This window comes from Electrona antarctica (assembly GCF_951216825.1).
Source record: "Electrona antarctica genome assembly, chromosome: 1".
Classification (NCBI taxonomy): Eukaryota; Metazoa; Chordata; class Actinopteri; order Myctophiformes; family Myctophidae; genus Electrona; species Electrona antarctica.
This window is the reverse complement of record NC_136806.1, coordinates 59,088,990-59,112,756: the sequence shown is the minus strand read 5'-3', so window position 1 is coordinate 59,112,756 and position 23,767 is coordinate 59,088,990. Positions and strand designations below refer to the sequence as shown.

At 43.0% G+C, this 23,767-nt stretch overlaps 1 protein-coding gene across 1 annotated transcript; it reads right to left on the bottom strand.

The window, feature by feature from the left end:
- Nucleotides 1-8,088: 8,088 nt before the first annotated feature.
- Nucleotides 8,089-20,803, bottom strand: LOC306925626 (uncharacterized protein). The gene is made up of 3 exons (XM_079504570.1): nucleotides 20,648-20,803; nucleotides 16,440-16,514; nucleotides 8,089-15,716 (listed from the first exon to the last, which is right to left on the bottom strand). Exon 3 carries the CDS (start codon nucleotides 15,412-15,414, stop codon nucleotides 8,341-8,343), a length of 7,074 nt encoding a protein of 2,357 aa, XP_079360696.1. The 5' UTR covers nucleotides 15,415-15,716; nucleotides 16,440-16,514; nucleotides 20,648-20,803; the 3' UTR covers nucleotides 8,089-8,340.
- Nucleotides 20,804-23,767: the final 2,964 nt, after the last annotated feature.

Genomic DNA, 23,767 nt, shown 5'->3' with positions numbered 1-23,767 from the left:
TATGACTGGGAGATTTCAATGGGCCTGAATAGGGAAAAACCTATGCCCGAACAAATTGCTCTATCGCAAAAAGTAAAAGTCGAATGCAAATATTTTTTTCACTTTGAGTGGCCTGAGCCATTGAGGTACAACATGTGCGATGGTGGTGTTGGTACGATCGAAAATGTGGTTATAAGAGCGAGTTAAGAATTGTCTTCACGATACTTTCCTCGTAAGAATTATACAATGGAGGTCAATGGGCAGCTTGACTGTATTTGTGTCACTTAAAAGGCCGTAGTTCACATTCTGTATGTATCTGTGCTTTGGTGGTTACATTGTGTGAAAGAGGACATGTGTGGCTACAAAATGACCAAAGAACATCCGTGTAAAGTGAATATTTTGGCCAGGACGACAATTTGTTTGGTAGATTTCCGAGGTGAAGCATTTCAGTTTCCACACTCTACTCAAGGAGGCCCCGCACTCTAAGGGCGCACTAATTAGACGATACGGCCTGCGATTGAACTGCGATATCGGAGAAACCGTGTAACATATTCGAATACGGTTTGAACCACGAAAAAGTCCACAGCCGTGTGAGCTAGCTAAAGTTTAAATCACGTTTCTACGACAAAGTATGCCAGAGTAATGAGGCTGCAAAAGTGAGGTTGATTTAGAGATAAAATCCCATACATTGTCTATGAGAGAAACATTTTATAAATAAAGTTAAATATTTTAAAAAGTATAAACTTTTTCAAAACAACTTTTTCACCAATGAAAATTCAAAGATTGATGAACATTTTAAAGTTTGAATGGAGTTTCAAAGTGAAAGTATGACAGAGTAATAAGAGCACAAAAAAGTCAACTGTGAAAAATGGGACGTTTCTCCCATCGACTCTCATTATAAAGAATGTCAAAAAAAGTTAAAAAGTTAAAAAGTTAAAAAAGTATAAACAATTGTAAAAATCTAAATGCAAGCACACATAACTGCAAAGAGCTGAACAGTTTGAAGTTTGAACTAAATTTCTAGCATAAAGTGTGTGAAAGTAGTAGGAATTCGAAAAAAGGGCGGAAATTGGAATAAAGCAAGAATAAATATAAACTGGCAATAACTAGTGTGTGCTCGCTGTTGCGAGCCCACAATTACAAAGGGCAACCACACTAACTAGAAAGGTCGCAATTTTAAAAAATTGCAAAGTGTGGTTGCCGCAGTGGCTTACATATGCCCCTCCCACTGATATTGCCAGCCAATTACAATGTCACGTCACCCCTGCGATCATGCGTAAGTAATTCGGAGGGGATTTATCCCCCAAAAATCATGTTTTTGCGACAAACGGTTACATTTCTCGCATTTGCGGCGCCCCCTATGGATGAAAATAGAATTGCTTTTGGTACTTCGTTGATTGAACCACCCGCGACATGTGATTCAAATTTGGGATGGATTGGACATTCCGTTCGTGATTTATGGCATTTTTTGTGATATAGGCCCCTCCTACTAACTTCGGACGACGATTACGGCCGAACGATACGCACTACCAAAATTCTGCCGATGGTGTTTTAATCGGATAGGTCCAGAGATCATGTGTGCTGATTTTTGTGAGATTTGGACAAAATTTGTAGGAGGAGGAGCAAAAAGTGTGTTTTGGAGAAAATTCAAAATGGCGGAAAATCTATCATGACGCAAATGGGCGTGGCCTATATGGGGAGATGCGTCATGACCCAAGTAAGCCAGGGAAAAAATAATTTTGATTTTACGACCTACGGTTCAAGAGTTATAAGCCAAAACGTAAAGTGGGCTGTTATAGCGCCACCATGAGGCCGACCGATAACATTATACGTTGATTAATTTTAGTAATTATTATGAACCTACCCTCTAAGTTTTGTAACTATAGCCCTTACAGTCTCTGAGGAAAAAATACTTGAATGTGATTTTTCGCATTTTCCCATTCATGTCAATGGGGAAATTTAAATCACTAATAAATTCATATCAATTAAACTATATAACATTTCTCTTAAAAAAATACAAGCACACCATTCCCGATGAAGCCGGTCAATTTGACATATGGCTCAAGTGCGTACAGTCAAAACTGTGGGAGGAGTAGTGATACAAAGTTTAGGGTTACTCCAGTAAATGAAACTAGAAAGGTCGCAATTTTAAAAAATTGCAAAGTGTGGTTGCCGCAGTGGCTTACATATGCCCCTCCCACTGATATTGCCAGCCAATTACAATGTCGCGTCACCCCTGCGATCATGCGTAAGTAATTTGGAGGGGATTTATCCCCCAAAAATCATGTTTTTGCACCATACGGTTACATTTTTGGCATTTGCGGCGCCCCCTATGGATGAAAATAAAATTGCTTTTGGAACTTGGTTGATTGAACCACCCGCAACATGTGATTACAATTTGGGATGGATCGGACATTCTGTTCGTGATTTATGGCATTTTATGTAAAATAGGCCCCTCCTACTATCTTCGGACGACGATTACGGCCGAACGATACGCACTACCAAAATTCTGCAGTTGGTGTTTTAATCGGATGGGTCCTGAGATCATGTGTGCCGATTTTTGTGAGATTTGGACGAAATCTGTAGGAGGAGGAACAAAAAGTGTGTTTTGGAGAAAATTCAAAATGGCGGAAAATCTATCATGACGCAAATGGGCGTGGCCTATATGGGGAGATGCGTCATGACCCAAGGAAGCCAGGGAAAAATAATTGTGATTTTACGACCTACGGTTCAAGAGTTATAAGCCAAAACGTAAAGTGGGCTGTTATAGCGCCACCATGAGGCCGACCGATAACATTATAAGTTAATTAATTTTAGTAATTATTATGAACCTACCCTACAAGTTTTGTAACTATAGCCCTTACAGTCTCCGAGGAAAAAATACTTGAATGTTATTTTTCGCACTTTCCCATTCATGTCAATGGGGAAATTTAAATCACTAATAAATTCATATCAATTAAACTATATAACATTTCTCTTAAAAAAATACAAGCACACCATTCCCGATGAAGCCGGTCAATTTGACATATGGCTCAAGTGCGTACAGTCAAAACTGTGGGAGGAGTAGTGATACAAAGTTTAGGGTTACTCCAGTAAATGAAATAAAGTGTTACGATTACAATAGTCTGGTTGCCCTGTTAGGGCAACCACACTAACTAGAAAGGTCGCAATTTTAAAAAATTGCAAAGTGTGGTTGCCGCAGTGGCTTACATATGCCCCTCCCACTGATATTGCCAGCCAATTACAATGTCACGTCACCCCTGCGATCATGTGTAAGTAATTTATCCCCCAAAAATAATGTTTTTGCACCATACGGTGACACTTTTTGGCATTTGCGGCGCCCCCTATGGATGAAAATAGAATTGCTTTTGGAACTTGGTTGATTGAACCACCCGCGACATACAATTTGGGATGGATGGGACATTCTGTTCGTGATTTATGGCATTTTTTGTAAAATAGGCCCCTCCTACTATCTTCGGACGACGATTACGGCCGAACGACACGCACTACCAAAATTCTGCAGTTGGTGTTGTAATCGGATGGGTCCGGAGATCATGTGTGCTGATTTTTGTGAGATTTGGACAAAATCTGTAGGAGGAGGAGCCAAAAGTGTGTTTTGGAGAAAATTCAAAATGGCGGAAAATCTATCATGACGCAAATGGGCGTGGCCTATATGGGGAGATGCGTCATGACCCAAGGAAGCCAGGGAAAAAATAATTTAGATTTTACGACCTACGGTTCAAGAGTTATAAGCCAAAACGTAAAGTGGGCTGTTATAGCGCCACCATGAGGCCGACCGATAACATTATACGTTGATTAATTTTAGTAATTATTATGAACCTACCCTCCAAGTTTTGTAACTATAGTGCTTACAGTCTCTGAGGAAAAAATACTTGAATGTGAGAAAATGCGAAAAATCGCATTTTCCCATTCATGTCAATGGGGAAATTCTATTCACTAATAAATTCATATCAATTAAACTATACAACATTTCTCTTAAAAAAATACAAGCACATCCTTCCCGATGAAGCCGGTCAATTTGAGATATGGCTCAAGTGCGTACAGTCAAAACAGTGGGTGGAGTAGTGCGTCAAAAAAAAGGTTACTCCAGTAAAAAGAAATAAAGTGTTACGATTACAATAGTCTGGTTGCCCTGTTAGGGCAACCACACTAACTAGAAAGGTCGCAATTTTAAAAAATTGCAGAGTGTGGTTGCCTCAATCCCCAATATAGGACCCTCCCAGTAATTTCTTAATCATGCTTTCATGTTGCACCACTTCTGTTTTCCCATGCTGTCAAAATCCTGTCATTTATAAATGTAAGTGAGCACTATACTAACAAATCAAATTCTACTACCCAATCTGTAGCCATCCAATCAGCGATTGGGTTCCACCATTGTATCAAATATCCCTGCTTCTTGCCTGTCATCTTGTCATTGTCCTTTCAGTCAGCATCCAATCACCTCCTCCATCTCCAGCCGCACCTCAGTGCTGGAGGTAGTTCATCTGCACTGTCAGATGCATGGGCAGGGGGATTGCTCTCCTATTGATGTTTATTTCAAATCGGTGTGATTTCTTCTTTTATTGAAATGTATTTAATACACAAAATGACTTTACAAGGTTGTCATACGGACAGACACAGACAGTGTCCAAGATCTACTGGTATTGTCGCTCATTGTTCTGCCTAAATTGACCACATTAAGAAGAGCTCCACCATTTGACACATAGTAAAGGATTTGTCTTGTTCCAGCATTCAGCAACTGTCCTCGACCGTTTCAGTGTCAAATAGTGATTCTTATATGGACCAATGCACTGAATGCAGTAATGTTGTTTGAAAAAGCAATCAATGAACATGTTTACTCAAAAATGACCAGATGTTTTTTGTAGGTCTCAAAATACAAATTTCGAACCTTATTGTTCTCATGTGAATTAGTGTTGTGGGTAAATAAGACTGTACCCTGTTTATATAGTAATTGGTTAACATATCAGAAGTTATCTTGTACCATGTCTTCTGTTCGTAGCATGAACCAAAATATGCACACATCTGGTAACATACTCACAATAAAAGCATGTCAGCCATTACCAGTGAGAAAATACCTGTAGTAATGTATGACTAAAAGATTAAGTACTTTATTTTTCCATCTTAAGAATATATGAATTACCTTGTAATTAATGTTGTATAGGGTTATACTTTGTGTGTATATATGTGTATGGGCTTATGCAATAATGACATAGCATTTATTCCAAAGTTAACATTTTTGTCCAGCTTCAGTTTTGATGAACCCTTCCGATTGTGAATAGTAATTTCAAAAGAACCCAAAACACATCTGTATTCATTGTAAATATTTAGACAAAATAATTACCAAACATATAGATTCACATTTCAAACACATAGTAAAAATATAGATTCACATTTCAAACACATAGTAAAAATAAGTAGAGACAAAGCACAGCAGATATAGTTTAAACAGTTTATTAACAAAAATGTATTATTTGTACCTTTATTGAAAGCAACACTATTTTATATATATATATATATATATATATATATATATATATGGTTGTATTTAAAGGTTATATATAATGGTAAGTATAATAATGCCAGTAAACCGTTTGTTTTATTATCGATATATTATGTTATTGACGTTATAATGGTTAATGTTACTACTATTATCAAAAGTTATATTCTAACCTTTTACTAAATTAAACATTTTCCAGAGTGAAGCAAAAAACCTGCCTCCTATTTCAGCCAATTTAGGAGTGCACAGGGAAAAATTCTTGCACCGACCCCTTTGTTAAAAAGGCGATCAAGCACGCTCCTGGAAAATATATTCTACAAACAAGCTAATAAATCTAACTTTCTGAAAGATAGGTAAAAACTATAGGGTTGCAACTATATTGAGAAAATGTATTAGTATAATTAAGCACTTAAGCCTATTAAAGGTAATTTATTTTATTAATACATTATTTAAAGTTTAGAATTATTTTAACCATGTTATTATGATTATTAATCTCCTAAACTACTTTAGTCCAATAGTGTTACAGCCCTAAAAACAAATGGTGAGTAAAACATTATGACATCTAAAAAAAATCCTGAAAAGTAGAAAAGGTTAAAGGCAGAAAGATTAAAACATCTGTCAGTGCTGTAGCATCACTCAGCAGCTTCTGAAAAACAGAGAAAGAAGTGTTAGTTTTTTCCAAACACAAATGGTTCACAATCAACATGAATGCAATGGTATTCGCATGAAGAAACAAATTATTTAGTTACTATTTACCGATGAAAAACAGAAAAGTGTTAACGACAAAATAAGGCAGTAATAAGAATTATACTCTCAAATCTTACATTTACCATCAAAAGGTCAATAATAATAATAATAATACATTCGGAAACTTGTCCTCACAGGTTAAACTGTGAAAAACCGTTAAACCTTGAAAAGCACATTAGTAATGTCACAAAAATATATTTTTACCACCTAAGAAACATTGCAAGAGTCAGACCTTTCCTCTCATTGGAGGACCCTGTATAGACCATCTACAACTAATCCAAAATGCAGCAGCCAGAATTGTAACAAACACCAGGACCACATTATCCCACTACTATAAATAAAGATTATTATTACTATTATATTTTCTCATCGGACACCAGAGCATGGTCACCGTCTGGCTATGAAGAACATAACCGGTGCGAAAACATGTCTGTGGAGCGTGTCAGATGAAACGTGTTGCGGTGGTTATTATTATTATATTTTCTCATCGGACACCAGAGCATGGTCACCGTCTGGCTATGAAGAACATAACCGGTGCGAAAACATGTCTGTGGAGCGTGTCAGATGAAACGTGTTGCGGTGGTTATTATTATTATATTTTCTCATCGGACACCAGAGCATGGTCACCGTCTGGCTATGAAGAACATAACCGGTGCGAAAACATGTCTGTGGAGCGTGTCAGATGAAACGTGTTGCGGTGGTTATTATTATTATATTTTCTCATCGGACACCAGAGCATGGTCACCGTCTGGCTATGAAGAACATAACCGGTGCGAAAACATGTCTGTGGAGCGTGTCAGATGAAACGTGTTGCGGTGGTTATCATTATATTTTCTCATCGGACACCAGAGCATGGTCACCGTCTGGCTATGAAGAACATAACCGGTGCGAAAACATGTCTGTGGAGCGTGTCAGATGAAACGTGTTGCGGTGGTTATTATTATTATATTTTCTCATCGGACACCAGAGCATGGTCACCGTCTGGCTATGAAGAACATAACCGGTGCGAAAACATGTCTGTGAAGCGTGTCAGATGAAACGTGTTGCGGTGGTTATCATTATTATATTTTCTCATCGGACACCAGAGCATGGTCACCGTCTGGCTATGAAGAACATAACCGGTGCGAAAACATGTCTGTGGAGCGTGTCAGATGAAACGTGTTGCGGTGGTTATCATTATATTTTCTCATCGGACACCAGAGCATGGTCACCGTCTGGCTATGAAGAACATAACCGGTGCGAAAACATGTCTGTGGAGCGTGTCAGATGAAACGTGTTGCGGTGGTTATTATTATTATTCTCGCTCCTATGCCACCAAAATGTGGTACGCCCTACCAACAGTCATTAAGACATGCGAATCCCTTGACTCCTTCAAAACCGCTCTCAAAGGGCACCTACGGACGGCTGCAATTCGAAACGGCCCCTGTAAAATCGGAATCCCTCAAACACGGACGCAAGGACAACACAAGAGACGGTCACGGCCACACAGCCAACTCAAGGTACGGCCACTGAGCCGACTTGGGGACCCAACGCAAGGACAACACAAGAGACGGTCACGGCCACACAGCCAACTCAAGGTACGGCCACTGAGCCGACTTGGGGACCCAACACAAGGACAACACAAGAAATGGTCACGGCCACACAGCCAACTCAAGGTACGGCCACTGAGCCGACTTGGGGACCCAACGCAAGGACAACACAAGAGACGGTCACGGCCACACAGCCAACTCAAGGTACGGCCACTGAGCCGACTTGGGGACCCAACACAAGGACAACACAAGAAATGGTCACGGCCACACAGCCAACTCAAGGTACAGCCACTGAGCCGACTTGGGGACCCAACGCAAGGACAACACAAGAGACGGTCACGGCCACACAGCCAACTCAAGGTACGGCCACTGAGCCGACTTGGGGACCCAACACAAGGACAACACAAGAAATGGTCACAGCCACCTCAAGGTACGGCCACGGAGCCGACTTGGGGACCCAACGCAGCTCCTCCAAGGAAATCAAACAAATGGAGCTGAACTTGAATCCCCCCCACCAATCAATCAATCATATTTTCTCATCGGACACCAGAGAATCGTGTGGCTTCACTACTCATGTTCGGAGGATAATACGCAATACACAGGATTGTGGTAGCTGTAGTAAGTACGCAGCACTCCAGACTGTAGACATTGCTGTGGTCTGGAGATGTACATGTGATCCAACAGCGTGTTCTTGTCTGTGGTCGCCTCCTTGATGAGTTGTGCATATCCTCTGGAGTCTAGCAGCCTGCTTATGGGCCCACCAAAAGTGGGCCCTTGAAGTAGATCTTCATTAAAATCTCCACAGAGTACGATGGGATGGTGGTCCATAATTTCTAAGCCGTCCAGGAGGGCCTTCAGGTTGTCCAGGAACGGGTCACCGTAACGTGGTGGTCTGTACACCGCAGCGATCAGAAGCTTGACAGGGGACTCGATCTTGACGACCACAAACTCCATGTTTGTCACATTGAAAATGTTCCGCCTTTCACTAGCCTGGAAATGGTCCTTCACATACACAGCCACACCTCCGCCGTTCTGTTCTGCACGGTCAGGGTTGCTTGCGTATGACACGTGTCTGTTGCGGCTGAACATGGTGTATCCATCCAATTGCAGACCGTCATCCACAACAGAGCCAGTGAGATGGGTTTCTGTCAAGCACAGGACATCTGCAAGTGGAAATTCGTGATGTTGCCTGATGTCCTGAATGTGAGCCCGTAAGCTTTGCGTGTTGTGATGGACAATCGTCAGCGTTTGCGCTTGGCCCATCTTCTCTCGAAAATGCAACAGTGGCATGACACTGTCCAGTGAGGCGGTCTTCATGGATTCCAGGGCGGCTGTGATTTCCGGATCAGCGTAGATTTTCTTCTCATCAAAGTCGATGATGTGCAATCCTTGCAATGACGTTGTCCTACTGAGGGCAACGTAGGCCATGCCTGGTTGGAAGATCCGTTTCAGGGAAACCACGGCGGATTGCGTAGTCATGCCTTGGACTTTGTGAGCTGTGCAAGCATATGCCAACTTGATGGGAAATTGCCTGCGAATCACTTTCTGGTCACTCAGGTATTCCTCCACCCTTATGATGTGCACTTGCTTAGCGCCAGGTGTAGTTCTGCGATATTTCAGCCCGGCATCAGGCTTGTCTAGCAGAAGCCAAAGCTTGGCTACCGTAGTGCCGTCCTGGTTCACCAGATACTCGACACTATCGATCTTGCCAAATGTCCCGTTGACAAGGCCATCTTCCACATCTATGTTCCTGATGATCATGACAGGGGCGCCTTCTGCAACTTGCAAATTGTCAAGAAGGTCCTTTTGCTGTCCTGTACAGGCTCTGTTAAGACGAGTCATCTGGTGATTCCGCTCATCTCTCCTGTAGTCTTCTGCAGGTATGTCAACGATGTGGGTGTGGAGCTCAGACAAGGACTTGTTGTTGTGTGCCGCAACTTCTTTGTTGGTTGCGAAGATGTGCACAACATCCTTGGGACAAAGGTGACGCTCAGTCACTCTCTGAGCAAGAAGATCTTTGTCTGCAACACTCAGCGGATCCTTCTTCCCTTTGACTCTCAGCCGATTGAGAAGTTCTGCGTAGGGCACATCATCTTTCTGTCGCATGATCTCCGTCAACGTGATCATCTGAAAGTGTTCGTGCAAAAGGTCCGGTTTGCATTCCTCGAGCACGCAGAGCGGTTTCCCTTGTGACGTTGGAGGGAGCTGGTGAAAGTCACCTACTGCAAGCACAGACATGCCTCCGAATGGCATCTTGCTGCCTTTAATCTCTTGCAGTCTCCAGTGGACGAAGGCAAACAAGTCTTTGGAAATCATCGACACCTCATCAATGACGATGATCTGCGCATTCCCCAGCTTCGCTCGCATGTCATCCAATCTATTTCCCAAGCCTGTGTAGGGGGGTTTGAGGCTTCTTGGCAACTTCAACAGGGAGTGCAGAGTGTTCCCTGAGATGTTGTATGCTGCAGTTCCAGTGAACGCAGACAGCAGCACTGTGGGCGTAGATGGATCAGTGTCTTCAAACAGTCTGGGGAGTCGACGGAGAATTCTTGTTCCCTCACCGTAGACGCACCTTATCAGGTGTGATTTGCCAGTTCCAGCACCTCCAGTGACAAAGTAAAAGAACGGGTCGGGGTTCTGCTCGTTCACGCTCTTCAAGCACCAGTCACGTACAGAGTGAAAGATGGAGGCTTGTGTCTGGTTGAGGTTTCGACACATAGTGAGCAGATGATCCAGGCTCACCTGTGGGGCCGATACAGCAACATGTGTAATATTAGGCACGTCTTGAGCACTGAACTCTGGCACGTCGTCTCGTTCCTCATCATCCAGCGGAATTTCATCTTGTTGGGCAAGACATTCCAATCGATCGAGCTCATTTTCTGCTGCAATGTCGGCCCACGCGTCTTCAGCAGGGCCATTCTTCAGGAACTCCTCCATGGCTTCTTCGATCGATTCACTGTGTTTCTCGAACTTCTTCCTGTTCCTAGCAACAATTATATTGGCTCCCCAAACCTCATCTGTTCCAGGTAATCTCACAGACGCGTTGTGGTAGAACTCTGTGTAGGAGGGGAAGGTTCCGGTTTTCAGCGATGTTTGGTAGCGATGGGGAAGGTAGACTTTAAGCAGGGTGCCATAGTATTTTTCGGGTTCCTTCTGTTCCGAAAATTTCGCATATCTGATGACTGCGGGGTAGCCAACCTTTTTGCGCTTCCTCATGGTTCCCATGTTGTCGGCGAGCTTTACGCAATCCCGCTGTTTAGCTTCATCACCGTACACAACCCTGTAGTCGGATGCAAATTCAGCTAGACACATGTTGTCAAACTCGGGGGATTTGGGTCTGGCATTGTATCTGTCCAGACATCCTGTCATCCATACGTGTTCTGAATCGTCTGGTCTTTTCTGCAGCGTGCTGAGCGGGAGGCTCATTCTCATGGCATCGTCATCCGTGGGGAGGAAGATAACTTGCCGGGAGCATTTCTTCAAATGCAAACTGCAAGTCCGGGCGACTGCCTCCTGTGCGCTAACCTGTCTGTTTTTGACATAGGAGTGAACCAGTTGGTTCATTGCATCTCTCTCGCTCACTTTCGTGGGGTCTATTCCAACCACTACTTGCTTGAGAAGTTCGCCCATCTCACTTTCGGCCTTGGATATGTAGGACAGCATGTAGGAGATGCAGACATAGTGGTCCAGGACAAACTGGATATCCATGTTCGCATTCCAGGCCTTCAGCAAAACTGGGTTGTAGTTATTCACAAAGCCGTCCTTCACTCCACGCTTCATCAAGAGGACATGTGTCTTCCTCATGTCTTGAAGAGAGGCATTGTACTCTTCCCGAGTCAAATTGCACTTTGCCAGCAAGTCCGCTAGGTCAGTCACTTCTGATGTGCCATCAATCAGCATATCAAACAGTGGTTTGAGTTTGGCCATAGAAGCTTGCGTCTGTGCCGTCCGTTTTTTGCCTAAGCCTTTTGCACCGTCCTTTGCCTCCTTTCTTGCACTCTTATTTGCTGCATCATTTCCAGCCGTTGCGCCATCATCCAAATCTTTTTCAAGTTCTTCCTGAATTGGATCAACTGGTGTCGGGTTTGTGATCCACGTTTTGTCCACTGGTGGTTTTGGGAATCCAAACCTGCATGTCTTGCGACCTTTCCTACACGATTTGGTATGGTTTCTGCTGTGCATCTGAACCTCTGTGACAATTTTGTAGAGTATGGGATCTTCGTTCGGATCAGGCAGCTGGCACTTAATGTAGCGGTCTGCAAACTCGCAAATCTTCTCGTCTGAGTCTTCTCCATATACGGGGGCGTCGGCTATCCACATTAAACAATGCAAATGAGGGGACCCTCTTGCTTGGAATTCCACGCGATGGAACCAATCGATGACGCGTCCAATTGGAAGAGCCTCCTTATCAAACAGCACGTTTCTATAATACGAAAAAACTCGCTTGTCAAACATGCGCATGGTCGTCACTGCATTGCTTCTGAGGATGTCGCATTTGTCATTCCAGTCCAGCTTGTCGAAGTCCACTATTTGGCCTTGCTGTGCTTTGATTGCCTTTATAACCTCCGGCCATCTGAACTCTGCAGCACTTATGGTCAAAAAGAAGGTGGGTGGACCTATCTGACGGACCATGGCAAACAAATCCAACATGGTCTTCTGCCAGTAAGCTGGAGTCCCCCTCATTGGCGACATGAATCGTGTTGCGTCACGGTTTTTGACCAGTCGCTCGACTTCAGACTTGTTCTGCAACATCTTGTTGTTGATCCGGCGACCATCTTTGGTTTTGGGTTTGCCTTTTCTCAATTGGATTGAGATGGTGTTTTTTGCCAAGTGTGTCTCTGAGACAAACTGTGCAAAGAAGAGATAGGTTTGGTCTCTTGCAAAACGTGCGTCAGCACCGAAAAGTCTCGCGTTGAAGTACCTGCTTGGGGACAGTTTGACCCTTCTCTTCCGATCAAACGTGTTCTCTCCAGTGGGAAACAATGTCGGGAAGGCCTTTGCTTCGAGGTTAGGGACTGTGCTGTAGCTGACAGGCTTGTTTCCTTCCGCTGGGGCTATGGTGAATATGCCATCTCCAAATGTCATCATGTCCTGCCCAATGTCGTCCGGTTGCAGGCAACTGTCTAGGCCATGTCCAGGTCTCAGCACATCTTGCTCATCCTCAGCACTGGGTGGATGCTGATCCACTGTCCGTGATGAGTCGAGAGCTTCCGTAGAATCAGCCACTTCCATCATTTCGGCCTCATCACAACTGTCCATGCCGTCGTCTGTGGCCGTCTGTTCAGAAGCGGGTAGTTCTTCAAGCGGGTCTACCACAGCTTCACCACTGATGTCGTCCTCGTCTCGGATTGTGATGTTCCTGTAGTCGGGGTGTGTCTCGATGAGTTTCCTCAGAGCCAAAACTACATTCCTCACATTGACAGTGTGAAACAAATGATGGCCTTTGTACCGCAGACGTCGCTTCAGCTTCACTCTGTACAAACCAGATGAGTCGAGCCTTCTGGGTAAGGCGTTTATGGTGGTTTCCACGTTTGATGGTACACACACCACAGCACCATGTACAGCTCCTTGTTTGCCTTTAGGGAGAGTGAGAATCTTGGCAAATGGGATGTCTAATGCTGTCATTTGTCTTTCCAGAACATTCAGTTGGCAAAGCTCTGGAGGAATGGCTGCTAGCTCCAAGTTGTTTGCAACAGCTATGTCTGGCATTCTTCCTGCTAGTACAATTCTGTGACAGCATTTACATATCCACTCTCTATGTCTTTCTTTGGGTACAGTGCACTCTTCTGGGCCTCCGCATTCATCGTCACAGAAATGAACGTATTTTCCAGTCAAGCATGCTGCAACTACGTCAAGGTTTGTCTTGTACTTTTCCCGATGACAAGGGTCCACTTGACCAGAGAACAGCGCCCGGTGGCACGTTGTGCACACAAATGTTGGTCCATCTTCTATGTCTGCGTGGAATTTCGCTATACAGCAGTCTTGGAGCTGCTTTTCTTGTAAAGCTTTCCTTGCTTCCTTTTCAAGGCGCCTATCTTCTACTCGCCTCTTGTTGTCTTCAACGCGCAGTCTGAGCTGCACTCGACATAACTCCATGTACCTTCTTTTTAACTTCAAGGCTTGGCGCATGTCACGGCGCATCTTGAAGAACGCGTCCGTTTTGCATTTGTGGGCCATGTAGAACTTCATGTGTTTCCTGAACTTTTCTTTGAACGCCTCATCTGTATTGTACCTCATTTTGTTATATGCCTTGCGCTTCCCCCTGAACTTCTCATCTGTACTGTACCTACTATTGTCATATGCCTTGCGCTTCCCTCTGAACACCTCATCTGTCTTGAACCTGTCCTTCTGCTTCTGCAGTTCCTTTACTCTGAAATTCAGATCTTTGCTGTATTTGCTTCTGAAGTATGCGCTGTTGTATCCTTTTTGCTTAGCCTTGAATTCTGCATCTATGATGCACCTCTTTTCCCTGTACTTCCTGATATATTCCTTTTTCCTGGCCCTAACATCTTCAATTGAGTTTGTCTGTCTTTGAGTTGTTGGTTTCTGTGAATCAGTTTTTTTTCTCAGTCGTTTGTGTCGCCGCCTTTTGTTCAGTTTGTGAAAAGTGTTAGATGATGAAATGCTCCACTGCAGAGAAGGCTTGTTGCTTGATGGCGCAGTGTTTGTTTCATGCCTGCTAGTTGAGGGTGACGGGGCATTTGTCTCTACATGGGGTGATGGGGCATTTGTCCGTACAAATGTCACTGGCATGAAGTCAAACAGCATTTTGTCAATAGGTATGGAATGTACGCTGGCATTTAGATGGTCAATTTTAGCAATCAGATCATCCAAGTGAGTGAAGGTCATCATTACTGCTGTTCCTCCTTGCCACGGAGCTAAAGGTAGGCCATCAGCATTTCTGCTGTGCGGGTCAAACATGCCATATCTTCCCGACGCGTCTCTAAATACAGCAATTGTGTATGGCGATATTGTAAGCAGTGCATGCGTCACATTTGCAGACAAACACTGGAGTCTTGCATGAAGATTCAGCAACCAATGCTGCTGTCTAGTATCTCCTGCTTCTCTCATGTATCCCGTCTCCACATTCGATTTGATCACAGAGTAATGATTGTGTTCCGTTTCCACATCGAGAGGCGTTTCCTCCATCGACAGGAATTTGCTCTGAAACAGGTTCCGTCTTTTTAGTCTATTGATTGTTCTTCTATACAGACGGTCGCCCATGTCCAGTATCTTGTTGAGATCATCCCTCCTCAACTCAAGTCCCTCATTTTGCTGTGCCAGAAATGTGAGAGCCATGCATGTACACTGCTTATTCCTTGAAAAATTGGGATATAAATTATGAGCCTGGCTTCTGGATGCTTGCACAGAGATCACAGCAGGTGGTTGAACGAGTGGTTCATGCACAGGGTCCCTGTTGGAAAGGTCAATGGCATGCACACCGCTGTCTTGTTCATTAACTTCATGACGCTGAGCTTTTTTTGGAGAAGGCTGCACGAGTGGAGAAATTGTCTCCTGTTTCTTATCATTGACTTCCTCGACTGAAGCGCTACCGTTTGGCGATTGTGAAAGGTTGGCCTTAGCAGGGCTATTAGCCCAGAATTTCTTTTTAGCCGCAGATCTCTGCTTCGGACGAGGCATGATGTCACAATGTTATGTGACAAAATAATAAGTGTTAAAAAAAAAATCACAATTCACCTGTAAATATGCAGTCTATAAATCTAATCAAGAATTGACTTACTTACCGTTAATTACTTACCGTTAAATATATGTAGTTTCCAACTAACTAAGAATGAACTTACTTACCGTTAAATATATGTAGTCTCTAACTAACCAAAAATGAAATTACTTACTGTTACTATATGTAGTCTCTAACTAACCAAGAATGATCTTTCTTACCGTTATATATGAAGTCACTGGTGTAGCTGTTCAGACCTGATGACCTAAGCAGTAAAAAAAATATATAGTTCAGACTAGAGACTACATTTTGACTTGTTTCATTGTCTTTTAAATAACAGTGGAAAAGTACAATTGGAGTGAAGCAATATGTTAATGTTTACTGAAGGTTCTGTAATTCTGTAAACCACAGAATAGAGCATGATATGCAATGACACTCATCTGAAATAGGCAAAATTAGAATAGCAATGTGGTATCATAACACAAAAAAGCAACCCCAGTGACAAACTGAATTTAGTATTGCAACCACTAACTAACGTTACCATTTATTTCTAAGAGTAGGAAGGTAACATTTGTAAAATGTGTGGACACAGGATGCAATTAAAGTGGTGAAGTGTTGAAAGCTAATAACATGTAGTGGCATGGAGGCATGTCAGGCACCAATCCCATTATGTAAACTAGAGTAGACATCACATAAGGTCAATGTCCTAACATCAATCACCGTGGTTTGTTAATTAGCAGAGTTAAATTTAACGGTATTTAGGCGACATATTTAAAGACCTCCATGTAAGTTATGTGAAGTCCATAAGATGGTCACATAGGTCATCAATTTCACCATAACACTGCCATGCTGGAGTGACAGAGTGTGAGTGAGCAAGTGGCCAAGATTTTTGGTATTTGAATTTTGCTTTAGGATTCTTTACAATTAACTGAATGATGTCAAAGAAGTGTCCATTTGCTAACAATAAAAAAGTATGCAAGTGACAAACCTAGTGACGGACCAGTCCGGGTCACCACAGGCTGTGGTGACCAGTGACAGCTGTCTCCCTCTCTGGAACTGTACACTGTATTTTACACACACACACACACACACACACACACACACACACACACACACACACACACACACACACACACACACACACACACACACACACACACACACACACACACACACACACACACACACACACACACACAGTAGAATTGTTAGAGTATAGTATAACCATATAGTATATCATTATTACATGGGTCTTCACAGTGATGTAAATAGGTTTTCAATGTAATAGGTCCTGGGACTCAGGGGTGGTCTGTTAGATGGGTCCCAGTGACATTTGATGAGTCCTACTTCAACAATGTTAGAGTACAGTACTGCAGTGCTTGTCAAAGTGGGGTCCAGAGACCCCCAGGGGTCCTTGAGAGTTCCAGGGGGTCCCCAGCTAAAAGATATATAGACTGGAAGCAGATGGTCCCTTGTATCTGTATATCTGAGAACGTACAAATGGCCGCTGGGTCCATTTGGTTAATTTGTACACAGAGTTAAATTGACATTGGTTTTACAATATAGATTGGGGTGCCAGAGAAATAGAAATGTCATTAAATGGGGGTCCAAGCCAATGCCTAATACATGCCAGTTTGACATCTATTAGGCCTGGGACTAGGTTGACATGTATTGGACCCCAGATCCTTGAAATTCAAATAATTGAGAATCACTTGTTACGAATCTTGTATGGGTGTTGCTGCCCTGGCATATATTTTCAAATGTTGGTCTGTGGGCTAATAAGTATCAATTTGGGGGCCCTTGATATGAAAAGGTTTAAGAACCACTGCAGTACTGAACACACACACTTTTTATACAAAATGTTTTACAAACATAGCAGATGTACAAGCTCACAAGGCATCTGTAGTAGGGATGTGAAACGACTCATATTTGGCAAATAAGTCGAGGCCGCAAATCAATGCGTCGATGGATTTTTTTTCCTTTTGTGTTTTGTGGCGCAACAGTTGAGGAGAACGCAACTATGCATTAATGTAAGCAACACAGCGTATGCAGCAGCATCCATATGTTTAGTTCAACCACACTGAACCCAACACAGTTTTTTTTGTTCCTCTGTCATAGTTTTCTTCAACAAAAACACTGCCTTTCCCACTGGTCTCTTTCACAAGGCGCTGCTGCGCAGTATACATTTTTTACAAACACGTATACACCACGCGTCATCCACGACGCTCTGTGAGCTCCTCGGTCTGCTATCTTAGGTGTGTGACATGCTAGTTTGACATGCATTAGGCCTCAGACCCCAAGGTCCTTGACATTGAAATGGTTGAAAACCACTGCTCAAGCTGTAAAGACCTTCTCGTTTGGGGGTGCCTTCCCTGGCATATATTTTAAAATGGGGGTCTGTATGCAATTTGGGGGTCCTTGACATGAAAAAGTTTAAACACTGCAGTACCGAGTACAGTATTGCATTCCAGGACCCCCGGAGTGACATGATTGCATCATTAACAATTAGCCATTATCCGCATTCTGAAGGGAACATTTGCTGAAAGTAGCAGATTTTCTAGCTCCCTTTTGCACAACCTAGACCCCTGGTATAGAAAAATCACACCTGTGTGAAGTGGGGGTCCCGGGGGGGGGGCGCAAGTTCCAGACCCACAGGAACGCACCCAGGGTGCCGGCCCGATTCTGGTGAGCCGCCCCTTGTCCGAAACGGTTGAGAAGTGACAGATTTACCGTGTGGGGGTCCCTCTACTGTACTGTACTGTAATGGCACACCCGAAATCACCATATATACAGTTAATATGTGCGTGTGTTGGGTTGCGCACAGGTGGTGAAAAACAACCATGCTGTTTTCGTGCTCAGACACACCCACCCAGCCAGGCAGGCACCCAGACAGGCACCCACACACAGCTCTGTAATGAAGTGGCTGCACCACTGAAAAAAATAACACACTGATATCAGAACAGCCCAAAAAGCCACCTGGTTATAGAACCAGTGTCCTGTTCTTCAACCAACTAAACCCAGTAGAGCAGTGGTTTCCAAATGTTTTCATGTCAAGGACTTTTTACAGCCCTAGCAGTGATTCTCAACCCATTTAATTTCAAGGACCCCCAGTTTGACATGCATTAGTCTACAAACCCCCATTTAATGGCATTTCTATCTCTGTGACCCACTGGAACTCCCTCAAGGACCCCTGGGGTCGCGGGACCCCACTTTGGGACGCCCAATTTGTAAAATCAATGTTCATTTTACTCAATGTTCATTTGGTTCCATTTGTTACGGGTCCATTTGTACACTCAGAGTTACAGACACATAAGAGTCCATTTGGTTCCAAACTATCATTTTGCTGGGGACCCCCTGGAACTCCCTCAAGGACCCCTGGGGGTCCCCGGACCCCACTTTGGGAAACACTGCAGTAGACTACAACAAGAAACAACAAACTATATAACCAACACCAGGTTACCCCATTTAGACCTGAGGATGATTATGCAAATGCCCTCTAAATTTAAACAGTTTTCTGAAAACCCTATGTTTCTATGAGTCGTTCTCAAACATTTTCATGTCAAGGACCCCCAAAAAAATGTAATTGGCCGCCGACCCCGATCTGAAAATATGTTGTTCTAGGGACCTCCCAGAAGCAAAGATTTGAGTTAAAAACATTCGCTCCGATAGAATATATTCAAGGATTTGCACCACATTTTCACGATTTTTCAAAAATAGCAGATCTACAAGCTCATGAGCTTGTAGATCTGCTATTTTTATAACATAATGCTTAAAACACCAAAAGGGGTTACCGCCCATAATGGGTTATACAACCAATTAATTAGCTAGCATCCCCATTCTGAGGGGAACATTTGCTGAAAGTAGCAGCTCTACAAGCTCCCTTTTGCACAATGTAGACCTTTGGTATAGAAAGAAATATCACACTGATATCAGAACAGCCTAACAAGCCACCTGGTTATAGAACCAGTGTCCAGTGCAACCAACTGAAGCCAGTAGAGCAGTGGTTCCCAAACGCCCACTAATTAGCCCATAACCTCATTTGAAAATATATGCCAGGCCCAGGGACACCCATAAGAAAGATTTTTATGGCTCTAGCAGTGATTCTCAACCAGTTTCATTTCAAGGACCATGCATTAGTCTACCGACCCCCATTTAATGGCATTTCTATCTCTGGGACCCCCAATTTATATTGTAAAATCAATGTTAATTGAACTCGACTGTACAAAATGGAACCAAATGGACCCTGGTTCCATTTGTACACTCTCAGAGTTACAGACCCATAAGGGTCCATTTGGTCCAAACTTTCATTTTGCTGGGGACCCCCTGGAACTCCCTCAAGGAGCCCTGGGGGGGGGACCACTGCAGTAGAGTAGAACAAGAAACAACTATACAAACACCAGGTTATACAACCAATGCCCAGTTCACAGAACAGCCTAGTAACCACTACTAAACATACCATGTTTAGTACACATACAACCACCAGTAGCGCACACACACCACACACACACACACACACACACACACACACACGGGGGGGGGGGGGGGGGGGGGTCCGCGGAGTTCGCGTTAGTATGCGTGGACGGTGGGATACAGTGACACACACACACGGGGGGGGGGGGGGGGTCCGCGTTAGTATGCGTGAATTATTATCTCTTCTTTTTTACAACAAGTTCTAACTTCTACATGGATTTTATTGTATATAACGTCGGATGAGGTCTGATGCGGCCATGCAAAATGATTATGGCGTGTAGACGATGGATTAACCACACACACACACACACACACACGCACACACGCGGGGGGGGGGTCCGCGGAGTTCGTGTTAGTATGCGTGGACGGTGGGATACAGTGACACACACACGGGGGGGGGGGGGGGTCCGCGTTAGTATGCGTGGACGGTGGGATACAGTGACAGACATTCAACTGTGTTACCGTCTGTTAACCATGCTCCGCTGTTATGCGCAAAGTAGTTCCCTAGAGAATTCTGAGGCAACGTCCAAATTATTATCTCTCTTTCTTTTTTACAACAAGTTCTTGACTAACTCCTACATGGATTTTATTGTATATAACGTCGGATGAGGTCTGATGCGGCCATGCAAAATGATTATGGCTTGTAGACGATGGATTAACCACACACACACACACACACACACACACACACACACTGATTAAGAAAAGTATTTGTTTGGAACTTACCTCCGATCTTGTTCCTGTAAGCCACAGAAAAGGACACACAAAAAAACAGCAAAACAAGAATACAAAAAATAGCAGTTGTACAATAAATCCAGAGAAATTGCAGTTGTTAGAAAGTTTGGGAACTTTGCGGATCAAGTCAATTTCGCTCCAAAAGACGTCTGTGTCGGCTCAGTGTCTGAGAGAAATGAGTGACGGAGAGAAATGTTCAAACGCCAACAAAATTCAGCCAATTGGAACGCAGCTCCTGAGTGTCAATTGATTACCATGCCAGCTGTACCCATTTTATTGATTGTCTCAGTAAACTAAGTGAAGACGCCAAGAGACTGCACGTGTCCGTCTGGCTGAGTGACAGTCCCCATTAGCCCGCCTACTGTATCCGGTTATTTGTGCACATACAGGTCGTCAAACGGAAGACCATTTCCGTATCCTCTTCAGACAGGATACAACATTTCACAGAAGCGAAGGAAGCTTGATTTAAGTATTTATTAACAGTTTGCAGAATTACAGTACATTAATAATAAACCTAGCGTGCATGTTTAGTGGCTCAATAGTAAATCCATGTCGCCACCTGATTAAAATATGAATGCTTCTAAAGACCCTTAAATAGACGTTGTTGACATTAGTGATATGCGACTTTCAATCATCCTTTGGGGGAGGGGGGGGGGGGGGGGGCTCTTCTTCTACACGCGTAAATAGAATGTGACTGAACGGTGCCAGACGCCTAACTATCGCTACTGCCCCCTGGCGGCGGATAAGATATAGAGCCGTCCATTACAATGTCAAATCAGGTCTGTGATCATGTATAAATGATTGGGAAGGGATTTATCCCCCAAAAAACGTATGCATAGATTATTTTTCATAAATAATGATAACACAGTAGGCCAGGGAGATTTTTTTTATTAGACTGGTCTAGGCAATAGCCTAATAATAATAATAATAATAATAATATGAATATGAATATGAATTGTGCTAGCCAATTACAAGGTCAAGTTACCCCTGTGATCATGTGTAAGTATTTCGGAGGAGATTTATCCCCCCAAAACCATGTTTTGGCTACAAATGGTTACATTTTTCGCATTCGCGGCGCCCCCTATGGACGAAAAAAAGCCCTCCCAGTAATTTTGCCAGCAAATTACAATGTCACATCACCCCTGCGATCATGCATAAGTAATTAAGTATTTCGGAGGGGATTTATCCCCCAAAAATCATGTTTTTGCGACAAACGGTTACATTTCTCGCATTTGCGGCACCCCCTATGGATGAAAATAGAATTGCTTTTGGTACTTGGTTGATTGAACCACCCGCGACATGTGATTAAAATTTGGGATGGATTGGACATTTCGTTCGTGATTTATGGCATTTTTTGTAAAATAGGCCCCTCCTACTATCTTCGGACAACGATTACGGCCGAACGATACGCACTACCAAAATTCTGCAGTTGGTGTTTTAATCGGATGGGTCCTGAGATCATGTGTGCCGATTTTTGTGAGATTTGGACGAAATCTGTAGGAGGAGGAACAAAAAGTGTGTTTTGGAGAAAATTCAAAATGGCGGAAAATCTATCATGACGCAAATGGGCGTGGCCTATATGGGGAGATGCGTCATGACCCAAGGAAGCCAGGGAAAAATAATTTTGATTTTACGACCTACGGTTCAAGAGTTATAAGCCAAAAGGTAAAGTGGGCTGTTATAGCGCCACCATGAGGCCGAACGATAACATTATAAGTTAATTAATTTTAGTAATTATTATGAACCTAGCCTCCAAGTTTTGTAACTATAGGCCTTACAGTCTCCGAGGAAAAAATACTTGAATGTTATTTTTCGCACTTTCCCATTCATGTCAATGGGGAAATTTAAATCACTAATAAATTCATATCAATTAAACTATATAACATTTCTCTTAAAAAAATACAAGCACACCATTCCCGATGAAGCCGGTCAATTTGACATATGGCTCAAGTGCGTACAGTCAAAACTGTGGGAGGAGTAGTGATACAAAGTTTAGGGTTACTCCAGTAAATGAAAAGAACTAGAAAGGTCGCAATTTTAAAAAATTGCAGAGTGTGGTTGCCTCAATCCCCAATATAGGACCCTCCCAGTAATTTCTTAATCATGCTTTCATGTTGCACCACTTCTGTTTTCCCATGCTGTCAAAATCCTGTCATTTATAAATGTAAGTGAGCACTATACTAACAAATCAAATTCTACTACCCAATCTGTAGCCATCCAATCAGCGATTGGGTTCCACCATTGTATCAAATATCCCTGCTTCTTGCCTGTCATCTTGTCATTGTCCTTTCAGTCAGCATCCAATCACCTCCTCCATCTCCAGCCGCACCTCAGTGCTGGAGGTAGTTCATCTGCACTGTCAGATGCATGGGCAGGGGGATTGCTCTCCTATTGATGTTTATTTCAAATCGGTGTGATTTCTTTTATTGAAATGTATTTAATACACAAAATGACTTTACAAGGTTGTCATACGGACAGACACAGACAGTGTCCAAGATCTACTGGTATTGTCGCTCATTGTTCTGCCTAAATTGACCACATTAAGAAGAGCTCCACCATTTCACACATAGTAAAGGATTTGTCTTGTTCCAGCATTCAGCAACTGTCCTCGACCGTTTCAGTGTCAAATAGTGATTCTTATATGGACCAATGCACTGAATGCAGTAATGTTGTTTGAAAAAGCAATCAATGAACATGTTTACTCAAAAATGACCAATGCTTTTTGTAGGTCTCAAAATACAAATTTCGAACCTTATTGTTCTCATGTGAATTAGTGTTGTGGGTAAATAAGACTGTACCCTGTTTATATAGTAATTGGTTAACATATCAGAAGTTATCTTGTACCATGTCTTCTGTTCGTAGCATGAACCAAAATATGCACACATCTGGTAACATACTCACAATAAAAGCATGTCAGCCATTACCAGTGAGAAAATACCTGTAGTAATGTATGACTAAAAGATTAAGTACTTTATTTTTCCATCTTAAGAATATATGAATTACCTTGTAATTAATTTTGTATAGGGTTATACTTTGTGTGTATATGTGTATGGGCTTATGCAATAATGACATAGCATTTATTCCAAAGTTAACATTTTTGTCCAGCTTCAG

What these genes read in the sequence shown, in the direction of transcription:
- LOC306925626 (XM_079504570.1), bottom strand. Translation starts at nt 15,414, where the DNA reads ATGCCTCGTCCGAAGCAGAGATCTGCGGCTAAAAAGAAATTCTGGGCT.